This window comes from Sciurus vulgaris (genome assembly GCF_902686455.1).
Source record: "Sciurus vulgaris genome assembly, chromosome: 1".
In the NCBI taxonomy this organism is placed as follows: Eukaryota; Metazoa; Chordata; class Mammalia; order Rodentia; family Sciuridae; genus Sciurus; species Sciurus vulgaris.
This window is the reverse complement of record NC_136461.1, coordinates 173,742,538-173,757,196: the sequence shown is the minus strand read 5'-3', so window position 1 is coordinate 173,757,196 and position 14,659 is coordinate 173,742,538. Positions and strand designations below refer to the sequence as shown.

Below are 14,659 nucleotides of genomic sequence, written 5' to 3'. Positions count from 1 at the left end.
CATTTACAATGACTGCAAAGAATATGTCTCAACAAAGAAGTGAACAATTTCTACAACTAAAACTTTAAAACAACAATGAGAGAATTGAAGGAAGCATACACACACAAAAAATGGAAAGGCGCTGTGTTCATCTACAGTTAGAATCAATACATTAAAATGTCCATACTACCCAAAGCAATCTACAAACTCAATACAACCTTTATGAAAATACCAATGACGTTCTTCACAGAACTGAAAAACCAATCCTAAAATTTGTATGCAAACACACATACACACACACACACACACACACCAAATATCTAAAGATATTTTTAACAAAAAGAACAAAGCCAGAGGAATTATGTTACACCTGGCTTCAAATCATAGTACAAAGCTACAGTAATCAAAACTACATGGTACTGGTATGAAAATAGACACATAGACCAATGGAACAGAATAAAGAGCTTTGAAAATCAACAAATGGTTTCAGGCAAAGATGTCAAGAACACACAGTAGAACAAGGACAGTTTTTTTCAATAAGTGATGCTGTTAAAACTATATGCACATGAGGAAGAGTAAAACTAGATCCCTTGTTGCTCACCACATACAAAAATCAACTCAAAATGGGTTAAAGCCTTAAATGTAAAACCTGAAATGATGAAACTACTTTAAGTAAACATAAGGAAAATCTTTGAGACACTAAAATAAGTAAGGAATTTTTTTATATGACCAAAAAAGCACAGAAGACTAAAGCAAAATTAGACAAACAGAATTGCATTAAACTAAATAGCAAAAGAAACAATGGACTAAAAAAAACTACGGAAGGATGAAAATATATAGAAACTACATATATGACCAAGAGATAATATCTAGAATATTCAATTAATCCTAAAAGTTCAATGGGGAAAAGAAAAAAACCTTATAAAATAACGAAGCTAACTTAGGCAGTAGACCTAAGTAGCCATTTCTCAAAAGGAGACAAATGAATGCCCAAAAGGTATATGAAAAAATGCTCAACACACCAACCATCAGGAAAATGAAAATCATGTCTGCAACAAGGTATTACCTCTCTCCATTAAGGAAGTTATTATCAAAAAGGCAAGAAATAACAAATGCTAACAAGGATATGGAGAAAAGGAAGCACTTGTTCGCTGTCAATGGAAACGCACATTAGTAACAGCCATTATGCAAAATAGTATGGAGGTTTCTTTAAAACTTGAAAACAGAAGTAACATATGATCCAGCAATCACATCACTGAATATATAGCCAAAGGAAAAGTTGAAGAGATATTTGAACTCACACGTTTATTGTACCATTATTCACAATAAATAAGAAATGAAAACAACTGTAGTGTCCATCAAAAGATGGATGGATAATAAAGAAAATGTGGTACATATACAAGGTGAAATACTATTCACCCATGAAAATGAAATCCTAATATTCCTGATAACATGGATGAAACTGGAGCGGATTATATTAAATGAAGTAAGCCAGACAGAGAAGGAAAGTACTGAATGATCTTACTAATACATAGAATGTGAAAAAAAAAGTTTATTTCATGAAAGTTGAGAATAGAATGGTAGTTCCCAAAGGCTAGAGAGAATGAGAGAATTAGAGGGATGAGGATTTAATTTTTTTTATTTATTTATTTATTTATTTATTTATTTATTTATACATACATACATACATACATACATACATACATACATACATACATACCAGGGATTAGACCCAGGGGCACTTAACCACTTCCCCAGCCCTTCTTTATAATTTGTATAGAGACAAATTATAGTTGAGTTGCTTAGGGACTTGCTAAGTTGCTGAGGCTTCAGCCTCCTGAGCTGCTGGGAGGATGGGGCAAATCTGATAGGTGGGCACAGAGCTAGAGTTAGGACTAAAATGTTCAGATATAATATCATACAGTAGGGTGACCATACATAATCATAATGTAGTTTGTATTTCAAAAAAGTAGGAGAAAGGATTTTGAATATTTCCATTAAAGAAAGAGCAAACATGTGAGGAGATAGATTTGATCTGAATTAAACATTACACAATATGCACATGCATCAACCCATTACAGGGTGCCATAAGTGCATACAATTTTAAGTTTTCATGGGTTCATTTAAAAAAAAAGCCTACTTTAAATCTAAAAAAAGAAGAAAAATTGACACACATTTTCTCTTTTAATCTATAGTCACTGAGGAAAAAGATGTAACTGGACAGGAGCCTAAGAAAAGGCTACAGAAATATATTCCTAAGGTAGACAGAAGATTTAAGTGGGTGCAAACAGCCATTACAGTACAGTATGAGAAGAAAAACAAAGTCAACTGAAGGGCATTTAAAGGGAGAAAATGTAATATGGGGCCAATGAAGAGTCCTACACAATTAGAGAGGAAGAGCTTCTTTTGCAGAGTATTAGGCAACAGGTCAGACAAAATCATAAAAGAAGAGAGGAAAAAGAAAACTGTGGATACATTGTCAATGAAAATCAAGGAGGAATGGGGTATGGTCCAGCTGAGTGATACATGTTTAACTATGTCATTCTTTAGTCTTCATGTAAGTTTTGTTTTGTTTTTTGGAGAGGACTGGGAATATAGCTCAGTGGCAGAATGCCTGCAACGAAACAGTAACAACTAAATTTTTTTTTGCTTCATTTAGTGAAGATTTGAAGTTTAAAAAGTTTATTTTAATTTTTGTAACTAAAAGATGTGGCTTTTCTGGTCTCCATGGTTGCTTATGGGAAAGTAAGTTGTTAATCAGATCTTGGTTTCACTGTATTTAATATGTCATATGTGCATTCTCTTAATGTATTTTCATAACATGCTCTTTATCTTTGGCTTTTAACAGTAGGATTATGACACACATTGAGACATGGCGTTCTTTTTGTGTTTTTCTTCTTCATTTTTGTTTCTGTCATATCTACCATAGGTGTAAGTATATAGGACCCACTAAATATTTAGTGAATTCATTTGGGGGAAAAAAATCAAGTCATTTTTTGGAATTTTGACTGAATCCAGAAGAAGTATGGAAGCATTAGTAAAAGCAACCACTCATAAGAAAGATGTTTATTTGGACTAGTTTTATTATTAAAATGTAAAATGTAGGTTATTCTTTGCACAGAGGAGATTAAAAGTTATTAACCTCTAACTAAATCTTTGAATATATACTGATTCTTCAATGTTATATTATTTATGGTTTCATATCTCTTCAGAAATGCTGTTATATTTTACCTGAGAAATTCATACCAATTTGGTATAGAGTATTTTGATCAGTGTAAACTAACAAAATGACATTTATATAGCATATCAGAGTTCATATTTTTATAAGTACCTCAGATTTCCCATCAACATTGTGATTAACTTTTGTTAAAGCAGTTGGTAAAAAATTATCACAAGTTGATTTATGATAGCTTATCAACAAGATAAATAAGAAGTAAGTAAATAAATAAGAATTATTGTTTTGGTGATAAGGGATTCTCAGTGTACAAGGCTCATTAAGTCTTGTTCTAACTCTCCCAAAATTGATTTTTAGTATTTGGGAAGCAGAAGAAAAGAGGTCTGGAGAAACAGGTGATGCAAAAAAGGATAACAGAGAAAAAACACACACAGGAAGGAAATTATTAATAGACCAAATGCTAGCTTTATCTACGTGATGACATTACTTAAAATTGACAGTTAAATAATAAAAGTTAAGCTTAGACCCAAACAAAGTAGATAACTAAAGATACTCCTGTGCTCTAGTTTTGAGTTACAGTAGTACATTTAAGAGGTACTATGAAAATCACAAAAACTATTGAGTATCCTCAAAAGATAATTTAGAAAAGATTAATAATAATGAAGTCCAAGACTAAAATAATAATGGTACAAAGGTGTTTGGCTTAGCTAGGATGGCTATGGATAACCAGAACATAATGGGATAAGAATCTATAAGCATCTGTCCTAATTCTCTCTGATATAAGAATTCTGGTAGATAATGTAAAATAGCAGAGTGCTGTTTTATATAGGGCTTTACAACAGATTCAAAGCAATCTCCATCAAAATACTAGTGATGTTTTTCACAGACACAGTATATAAAATCACAATCATAAAATTCACATGGAACCACAAAAGACCCAGACTAGTCAATGCAATCCTGAGCAAAAGGAACAAAGCTGGAAGCATCACAATACCTGACTTCAAAGCAAGCTACAAGTCATAGTAACCAAAAAAACATGGCTTTGGCATAAAAATGGTTATAGTCCAATGGAACAAAAAAGAATATTCAAAAATTAATTTATGTTTATAATCAAGCTACTTTCAACAAAGGTGCCAAGAAAAATAATGGAGGAAGGACAAATTCTTCAATAAATGGTGCTAGTAAAACTCTGTATGAGTGCAGAAGACTAAAACTAGTCCACTTCCTTGCCTGTATTTATTTTGCTTGGTTTACTGCGAAGGCTATTCATGTTATATAACAGATATTGAAAGTAGACACACTCAGCTTTTTCCTCACCTCAGAGGGAAACAATTTGATATTTTATAATTATGTGTATGCACTGTGTGTGTGTGTGTGTGTGTGTGTGTGTGTGTGTGTGTGTGTAACTCTATCGTGAGACAGACTCTTGCTATATTACCAGGCTAGATCTGAATTCACAATTGTTGGTCTTGCATCTAAGTCCTTTATCAGTTTGAGAAACTTGTCTGTTGCTGGTTAAATGCTGACAGTTTCTTTAAATCACAAATGGATATTAAGTTTTTCAAATGATTTCATTGCATCTATTGAGATAATCAGATGATTCATTTTGTTAACAGGGTAAAAAAATTATATTGAATAATTTTTAATGTTAAACCAGACTTGTATTCTTAACATTAAATCATACTTGGTTGTTATGCTCTTCTTAAAATGATTATATTTTATTTACTAATCTTCATTTAGAATTTCCAGGAATGATACTGATATCTTATTTCCTTCTTTTGTAAAGTCCTTTCTTTAGATGTACTGAAAGTTATTCTGGCTTCATAAAAACAGAAGAGCAGAGACCCTTCATCTTCTCTTTCTGAGGAAAAAAAACTGTAGAGAAAAATTGTTATTTTTCCCCATGAAAGTCTGATAAATTTTACCCATGTAGACCTGACTTTTCTTTATAGAAAAAGTTTTGGCATTACATTTATTTTCTTGAAAAGATAAAAAGCTGTTCAATTTTGCTGTTTCTTCTTACAACAGTTTTAGTATAGTTCTTTCTAGGGAAAATCATTTAAACTAAGTGGCTGCATTGTTTGATATATAGTTGTTCATTGTTCTCTTATTATAATTTAAATACCTGTAGGATCTGTATTGTTAACTTCCCTTTCATTACTAATATTGGTGATTTGTAATCTCTCAGTCTCTTTCATGTCTAGGTAGGGTATTTCTTATCTTTTCAAAGTAACAGTTTATGGATTTAATTTTCTCTCCCACTTATTGTTTTTTAAGTGGTTCTATTCAACTCTTCTGATGTCTTCATTATCTTCTTTCATTTACTTGCTTTGAGTCTTATTCTTTTTTTACCTTCTGAAGTTCAATCTTAAGTAGTTGAGGAAAGATCATTTTTCCTAATATAAGTGTTTAAAGTCATGCTTTTCTCTAAACAATGTTTGAACTGCATTTACTTTTCAATATCATTTGATCAAAATATTTTCTAATTTCCAAGTGATTTTATCTTAGCTTCTTGAATTATTTGGAAGCATATTGCTCAATATCCTGATATTTAAAGTTTTTCTAACTACTTTATGACCGCAGTAAGATAACACAATTTCATGTGCTTTTGATTCTTTTAAATATAAGATCATTTAGACTTGCAAAAAATGGTCTGTTTGACGATTGTTGGGTATACTGTTCTATGAATGTCAATTAGATCAAGTTGAGCTCACAGTATTTTCAAATCTTTTGTATTTCCAATTATCTATTTATTATTTTAAAAATTTTCTTTCTAGGTATTTTATCCATTGCGGAGCAAGGTATTAAAAATTTTCTTACTTTGTAGAATTGTCTACTTTTTCTTTGAGTCTACATCACTTTTTATATCTGGTAATACACTTTTTTGTTATTTTTATCTTTATTAAAATAAGTCTAGCCTCCTTAGGCTATTTGTATAGTGTATCTTTTCATATGCACATAGGTGTATCTTTACTTAATATGTTATTTATATTTAAAGATTTCACTTTTTGGCTGTTTATACTACTATCTTTTCTTCCTCCCTTACCCCCTAAAATTTTTGCTTTTTAATTCACGTATTCAGATCAAGAATTGGTGAACTTTCTCTATAAAGGGCCACATAGCGAACAGTTCAGGATTTCTGAGCCTGAATGGCTTTAGTTCATCTGGTGTGTGCCCTTGAAGAGAAATGTGGACCCAGGTCTCCTTTTTGTCTTTTCACTTCTTGGCCATGGGGTACGCAGACCAACAAACCAGTAGGTAACAACAAATATTTTTTCTGTATAAGTTGATTATCTTGGGTATCTATTATAGTGAAAGGAAATTGACTAACAACAGAATCTAAAGAAGTTGAACCTTTCATATTCTCCTTGGTAGTTTTGTTAAAAAAAAAAAAAAAAAAAGTATTGTAAACTAGGTGAAGTAAAACAACAGAAATTTCACGTTTCACTGTCCTGGAGGATAGAACACTAAGTCAAGATATTGGCAGGATCATGTACCCTCTGAGACTGTGAGTAGTATTGTTCCTTGTCCCTCTTCTTAGCTTCTGGTAATGTCTGGCAATCTTTCTTGTTCCTTGGTGTGTACCTACAACATCAACTTCTGCTTCTATGTCCACATGGCACTCACTGTATGCATCTCCAAATCATCTTCAGTCTATATGTTTCAGTATCCATTTTTATTGGAATACAGTTCACCCTAATGTCCTCATTTTATCTTGATTTCCTCTGAAATAGTCAGAAACTAAATAGATCACATTCCAAAATACAAAGATCTAGGATTTCAACATATCTTTTTACAAGGACACAATTTAACTCATAACAGTTTCTCTTCCTCTTAGAAATGTTTTAAGACAACCATTAGCAATAGCATTCAGATAGTAAACCAAGAGAGAGTAAGAACATTTAATAATTATTTTCTTCTACATCACAATGAGTTATAATAGAATGGCAAATGGGAATTCCACTAGCTTATTTATTATTTGAAAGTATTAGGCAGGTGTGGTGGCACACTCCTATTGTCCCAATGATTTAGGAGGCTGAGGCAGGGGGATTTAAATTTGAGGCCAATCTCAGCAATTTAGTGAGACCCTGTGTTGAAGTAGGAAAAAAAAAAAAAGTTGGTGCAGGATATAGCATAGTAGTAGAAGTCCCCTAGATTCAATCTCCAATCTTGGAGAAAGTAGGAGAAAGTATTTATAACTGATTCTAAAAGAAATGACTTATAAAGGAGGATGGGTTCTTAAATTTTTACGATAGTGTTCTTTTATTATAAGTGCCTTGTCAAAAGTCTACACTTTACATACATTTTACAATAAGACCTTCACAAACACAATAGCTGGTTAAATCTTTGCCACGGGCATATATATATATATATATATAGTGTGTTAAACCAAACTGAATAGTAAAGAGAAAGGAGCAGTGAGAAGAGAAAAAAGGAGGAGGATGGCATTAGTAAGAGAACACTATAAAATATGGGCTGACATTAGAATTTACTTTTCAAAAAATACTTTAAAAATTGGTTTATAAGGATGACATAAACACAGATTTATGAATATCAGATCCAATAATGTTCTAAAAAGAATTGTTTTAAAAATATAAATTTAAATAGTATTCAACATCAACAGTCTGTGGAAAATATAGTATAGTATATTTGAGGTTCAAAGTAAGTGATAAAATATATGTAACTAATCATTTGTATAAATTCAAGCAATATGAATTCTTTTTTTTTAGATTTTTAAATTTAATTTTATTTTTTTGATTCATTGTACACAAATGGGGTACAACTTTTGATTTCTCTGGTTGTACACGATGTAGTCACGCCTATTTTTTTTAGATGTTGATAGACCTTTATTTTATTCATTTATTTATATGTGGTGCTAAGAATCGAACCCAGTGCCTTACACATGCTAGGCAAGTGCTCTATCACTGAGCCACAACCCCAGCCCCCAGGCAATATGAATTCTTATTAAGATGCAAGACTGTATAATACAATGTAATTTTCTGGCTACAAGTGAAATCTTATGGGATTAATAATGTCTAAAAATAGTAAACAATGCTATTTTCTTTTTTAAAAAATACTCCAAGATGAATAGAAGTTCTGAATGAGAATGATAGAAATTTATACTTTATCACTTAATTACTTCAAGTCTAACAGTAAAATAGTTCTTCTGTGTTTATAACATTACAATTGCTGGCAATGGAGAAAACAATGCTAAGTGAAATAAGCCAGGCTCAGAAAATCAAGAGTCCAGTGTTTTCTCTCATATGTGAAAGCTAGAGCAAAATAAGGGAAGGAAGGTGGCAGAGAGGATATGTATCATAAAGATATAAGGAAGATCAGAGGAGTAGAAGAAGGAGAACAAGAAACAAGGAGGAAAGAAGATAAAGGGGAGAAAATATGGAATGAATTTAACAAAATCATGTTATATACAAATACAAATGTACCAAAAATAATTTTACCTTAATATATGTGTAGAAAATACCAATTGAAAAATAAATAAAGGAATGAAAGGAAGATCAACAGAAGAAAGGAAGGAAAATAGAAAGAGGGAGTAGGGAAGAGAAAGGGGGATATGGGGATTGAAATCAAATTCCTTGCATGTATTATTCTGTCAAAATGAACCCAAATACTGATTATAAATATAATGCTCTAATAAAACAAAACTGAAAAGGAACAACTTAGAATGCCTGCAACATTAAAATAATTAAAACTATTTAGTGAGTGCATCAAAAAAATCTGTATAATTGGTTTCATTCCATTAGCCAAAAGATGTATTTTTGCTGCCATTATTACATTTTCAGAAGAGTTAAATTACAAAATTTGAGAGAGCTTCAAAACAATTCTTAAGCTAAACACTCTGATCTTAATGGCCTAAGTAAAAACCCAAATACTAGGGTATAAATGACGAGAAACCCATCAACAAATTAGATGACAAATGTTTATAAAATATTGACTTTCTTTTTATAATTCAAAAATACCAACCTGAGGATTAGAACATTTTATCTCTAGGGACTCTAGGTCAACATGGAGACAGACAACAAATGAATGTCTGGCATCAGGTCCAGTAGCAAGTAGTTTTTGAGATGTGACAGCTAGAGTAGAGGTACAACCCATAGGTTCCACTAGGCAAAGTGTCACTTGTTTTCCAATAAGGGTATAGATGCTAAAATGATGCAAGTTGATGGTCCATGGAAAAGCATCACCTGCAAAAGGGACAAAGGGAATAGGAAGCACACAAACAAAACTACAGTTAATTGTCACTTGATAATAAATGTTCTACTATTTATATTTGAAATATAAAAATAAAACACTGCATCAAAAAAGCAAATAGATCCCAGATCAAAAGTTCTAAATAAGTTAAAAGCTTTAAGATAGCTTTTAAGATAAGTTTTTAAAAATGTTTATATTTTTACTTATGAACATATTTCAACAGCAATGATTATGCATATCATACACAACAAATGAATAGTGGATTGTTCTCTGTAACAGTGGAAGATGTATACACCACACCTAAAAACCATAAACAATGGCATAAATTATGTACATGCAGCAATTTTTGTAGGGACTTAAGATGACCACAGATTTGTCTAGGGAATGGGAGAAGAAACAATAAGTAGTGGTCTATTGGACAACCTGTATGAGAGTTGTGTGGGATATTTACTTAAAATAGATGTGCCCGGGTTCTATTTTAGACCTACTTAATTATCTCTGCTGATAGGACTCAGTAAGCATTACAATATTCCCTGGATAATTCAAAAGTATAAAAAGTTCCTTTTAAGTAAATGCTCTTGATAAAAACTGACACTCAAATGTCAGTATGAAACTAAAAAATCCTTTCCTTCTTTTATATTCCTATCTCTTACTAATTTATGGTTACATAAGATTAATTCATTAATATACATTTCTCATATAGAACATCTTAGTTTTTATTATGGTTACAATAAATTACTCTGTAGGATAATTTTTAAAAGTCCAGTATAAGAATATTTATTTATTTATTTATTTACTATATTTTGTTTTAACTGTAGGTAGATACAATACTTTTATTTTATTTTTATGTGGTGCTAAGGATCAGACCCAGGGGCCCACACATGCTAGGTGAGCAGTCCACCACTGAGCCACAACCCCAGAATATTTATAAACATTTACTTTTGAGATGTCAGATATTCCTGTCATTTGTATTTTACTTTACAATTTTACCAGCACTTAACAGTATAGAGGGTAAGAGACATCTTTTTAGATAATTCAATTATTTAAATAATTTTAAATAATTCGATTATTTGAAAATAAATTGAGAACATTTATATTATAATTACAGAGGTACTCAGTAACTCACTATAATTTAGAACATATTTTATTTAAAGAGCAAAACATCAAAACAGGTTATAACCCAACTTCTATCCTGCCACTACCAATAAGTACTATTAATATTTTGTCATAGTTCCTTCATATATTTCTCTCTATGGTTGATAGTCGTGCTCAGACAGAAGTAAGAACAGGGATCACACTGTTCTTATAATTTCACATTCTTTATTCACTGAAGAAAAATTATCAAGTGAATTGGGACAAGGTCCATACTGTACATATATACTTAAGGAATCTAAATATGCATTAGATATTCCACAAGTTCCATAGGTAGATTCTAATCAGGATGAACATTCAACATGTCCTGACCAAATGTACTTAGTAAAACTGTAAAGTAAGAATCTTTGAAACTGAACCTTTGATAAAAGAATAAATCTAGCTAAATACTAGTTCACAATAACTAAAAACAATGACAACTGAATACTAACATGTGGTGAATACTGTGATACTTTGCCTATCTTAATGACTTAAAATATATTTTCCCTCAAGAACGAATGACAAACTTATTTACTTATTCTTATTTCTAAAACAGACTTTAGTTTCAGAACTGCTTTAGGTTTTCAAAGAAACGGTGCCAAGTTCCAAATACCACCTTCCCCTTCACCTTGTTCAACCTCGTGTACATGTGTACATGAAGTTTCTCCAATTATTAGCATCTCTTTTTTAAATTTATTTTTATTGTAAACAAATGGGGTACAACTTGTTTTTCTGGTTGTACATGAAGTACAACTTCTCTACATGAAGTAGAGGCATACCATTTCTGTAATCATACATTTACATAGGGTAATGGTATTTGAATCATTCTGTTATTTTTCCTTCCCCCACCCCTCCCTTCCCTCTCCATTTACCTAGCATATGCATTATGTTAAAAAGCACACTATAGGCAATCCAAGATGGCGGACTAGAGGGTGACTGCATCTCCAGTCGCTTCAGAACCCAGGATTCAAGAAGGGGAGGCATTGAGAGACTCGGACTAAAATAGAGCCACGGGGTGAGTCTCCCCCACCGGGTGAAGCTTGGCCTGGGCTGCATGCTCAGATAGAGGCGGCTTATCAGAGTAGGCCAGGGTAGCTAGAGTCTTCCCCAGGCAGCCCTGGGCACTCCGGCGGTGGGCTCCTCCCACACGGCCAGCTTCTCCAGCTTCTCGGAGCAGGCACCCCAGTGAGAGCCTTTCTGTAGAGAACCAGCTCCAAATCCCGGAGCCAGCGCGGTGAGCTCCGGCCGCAGGTAGCTTCAGGGACCAGGACAGGGCAGCTAGGGACTTCTCCAAGCAGCCTGGCTCCCTCCGGTGGGAGGCGCCTTTCCAGGCTAGCTTCTTGGAGCAGAACACCCAGTGAGAGCCTTTCTACACAGAGCCAGCCACAAGTCACGGAGCCAGCGGAGAGCTACAACCTGCAAGCAGCCTCTTGGACCAGGGCAGGGCAGCTAGAGACTTCTCCAAGCGGCCCTGCCCCCTCTGGCCGCAGGCTCTTTTCATGGGGAGATCCAAGATGACGGACTAGAGGGTGACTGCATCTCCAGTCACTCCAGAACCCAGGATTCAAGAAGGGGAGGCATTGAGAGACTGGGACTAAAATAGAGCCACGGGGTGAGTCTCCCCCACTGGGTGAAGCTCGGCCAGGGCGGCAGGCCCGGATAGGGGCGGCTTATCAGAGTAGGGTAGGATAGCTAGAGTTTTCCCCAGGCAGCCCTGCGCACTCGGGCACTGGGCTCGTCCCACACAGCCAGCTTCTCGGAGCAGGCCCCCCAGTGAGAGCCTTTCCACACAGGGCCAGCTCCAAGCCCTGGAAACAGTAGCGGGCGGGCTAGGGTCAGCTTTCTTCTAAAGCACTGCATTATCAAGTTACTCCAAGACTTCAGGCTCCTGAAGACTGGGAGGTGATACACTGGAAATCTACAGGGACACTATAAGTCAACAGAGGAAATTTGCAATATCTCAGAGTCCCACTGACATCTGACCAATATGAGAAAACAAGGCAAGAAAACATCCCAAACAAACCTAGATACTATATCAATAAAACCCAATGACAGCACAGCAGAAGAAATGTCAGAAAGGGAGTTCAGAATGTACATAATTAAAACAATCAGGGAAGTAAACGAGGAGGTGAAAGAGCAAATGCAGGCATTGAAGGAGGAGATGAAAAAAGCAAATGCAGGCATTAAATGATCGCACCAATCAACAGTTAAAACAGCAAATAAGGGAAGCAAGAGATCATTTCAATAAAGAGTTAGAGATACTGAAAAAAAAAAAACAAACAGAAATCCTTGAAATGAAGGAAACAATAAACCAAGTTAAAAACTCCATAGAAAGCATAACCAATAGGATAGATCACCTGGAAGACAGAACCTCAGACACTGAGGACAAAATATTTAATCTTGAAAACAAAACTGACCAAACAGACAAGATGGTAAGAAATCATGAACAGAATCTATAAGAATTGTGGGATATCATGAAAAGGCCAAATTTAAGAATTATTGGGATTGAGGAAGGCTTAGAGAAATAAACCAAAGGAATGAACAATCTACTCAATGAAATAATATCAGAAAATTTCCCAAATCTGAAGAATGAAATGGAAAATAAAGTACAAGAGGCTTATATGACTCCAAATATACAAAATTACAACAGACCCACACCAAGGCACATTATTATGAAAGTACCTAACATACAAAATAAAGACAGAATTTTAAAGTCCGTGAGAGAAAAGATCAAATTACATTCAGGGGGAAACCAATAAGAATATTAGCAGATTTTTCAATCCAGACCCTAAAAGCTAGAAGGACCTGGAACAACATTTACCAAGCCCTGAAAGAAAATGGATGCCAACCAAGAATCTTATACCCAGCAAAACTTACTTTCAGATTTGACGATGAAATAAGATCCTTCCATGATAAACAAAAGCTAAAGGAATTTACAAAAAGAAAGCCAGCATTGCAGAACATTCTCAGCAGTATATTCCATGAGGAAGAGATGAAAAACAACGATGCAAATCAGTAACGGGAGGAACTAGCCTAAAGGAATAGCCAAATAAAGGAGAAACCAAATCATGTCAAAAAACAAAAGTGAGTCAAATGACTGGGAATACAAATCATATCACAATAATAACACTGAATGTTAATGGCCTGAACTCATCAAACAAAAGACATAGACTGGCAGATTGGATTAAAAAGAAAAATCCAACAATATGCTGCCTGTAAGAGACTCATCTCATAGAAAGAGATACCCATAGACTAAAGGTGAAAGGATGGGAAAAAACATACCATGCACACGGACACAGCAAAAAAGCTGGAGTATCCATCCTCATTTCAGATAATGTGGACTTCAAGTCAAAACTACTCAGAAGGGATAAACAAGGACATTACATACTGCTTAAGGGAAGCATAAGTCAGCAAGACATAACAATCATAAATATCTATGCCCCGAAAATTGGCTCATCCATGTACGTCAAACAAATCCTTCTCAATTCCAGAAATCAAACAGACCACAACACAATAATACTAGGCGATTTTAACACACCTGGATAGATCGTCCAAACAAAAATTGAATAAAGAAACCATAGATCTCAATAATACAATCAACCATTTAGACTTAACCGACATAATTAGAATATACCATCCAAAAAAGAACGAATACACTTTCTTCTCAGCAGCGCATGGATCCTTCTCTAAAAGAGACCACGTCTTATGCCACAAAGCTACTGTTAGCAAATACAAGAAGATAGAGATACTACCTTGTACTCTATCAGATCATAATGGATTGAAATTAGAAATAAATGACAGAATAAAAAACAGAAACTTCTCCAATACCTGGAGATTAAACAATATGCTATTATATGATGAATGCATAACAGAAGACATCAGGAGGGAAATAAAAAAAATTCTTAGAAGTAAACGAGAACAAAGACACGTCATATCAAAACCTCTGGGACACTATGAAAGCAGTACTTAGAGGAAGATTTATTTCATGGGGCCCATACAACAAAAGAAGTAGAAATCAACAAATAAACAACTTAACACTACAGCTCAAAGCCCTAGAAAAAGAAGAGCAGACCAACACCAAAAGTAGTAGAGGACAGGAAATAGTTAAAAATCAGAGCCGAAATCAATGAAACAAAAGAAATAATCAGAAAAATTACCAAAATA

At 33.9% G+C, this 14,659-nt stretch overlaps 1 protein-coding gene across 1 annotated transcript in view; it reads right to left on the bottom strand.

Moving 5' to 3' along the window:
• Nucleotides 1-14,659, bottom strand: part of LOC306653220 (intermembrane lipid transfer protein VPS13B-like) — a gene marked incomplete at its 5' end in the record, with an annotated part of 899,457 nt that overhangs the window by 393,816 nt on the left and 490,982 nt on the right. Inside the window, 1 exon segment of the mRNA XM_079126163.1 lies at nucleotides 9,137-9,357. Within this exon segment, the coding sequence (XP_078982289.1) occupies nucleotides 9,137-9,357 (221 nt within the window).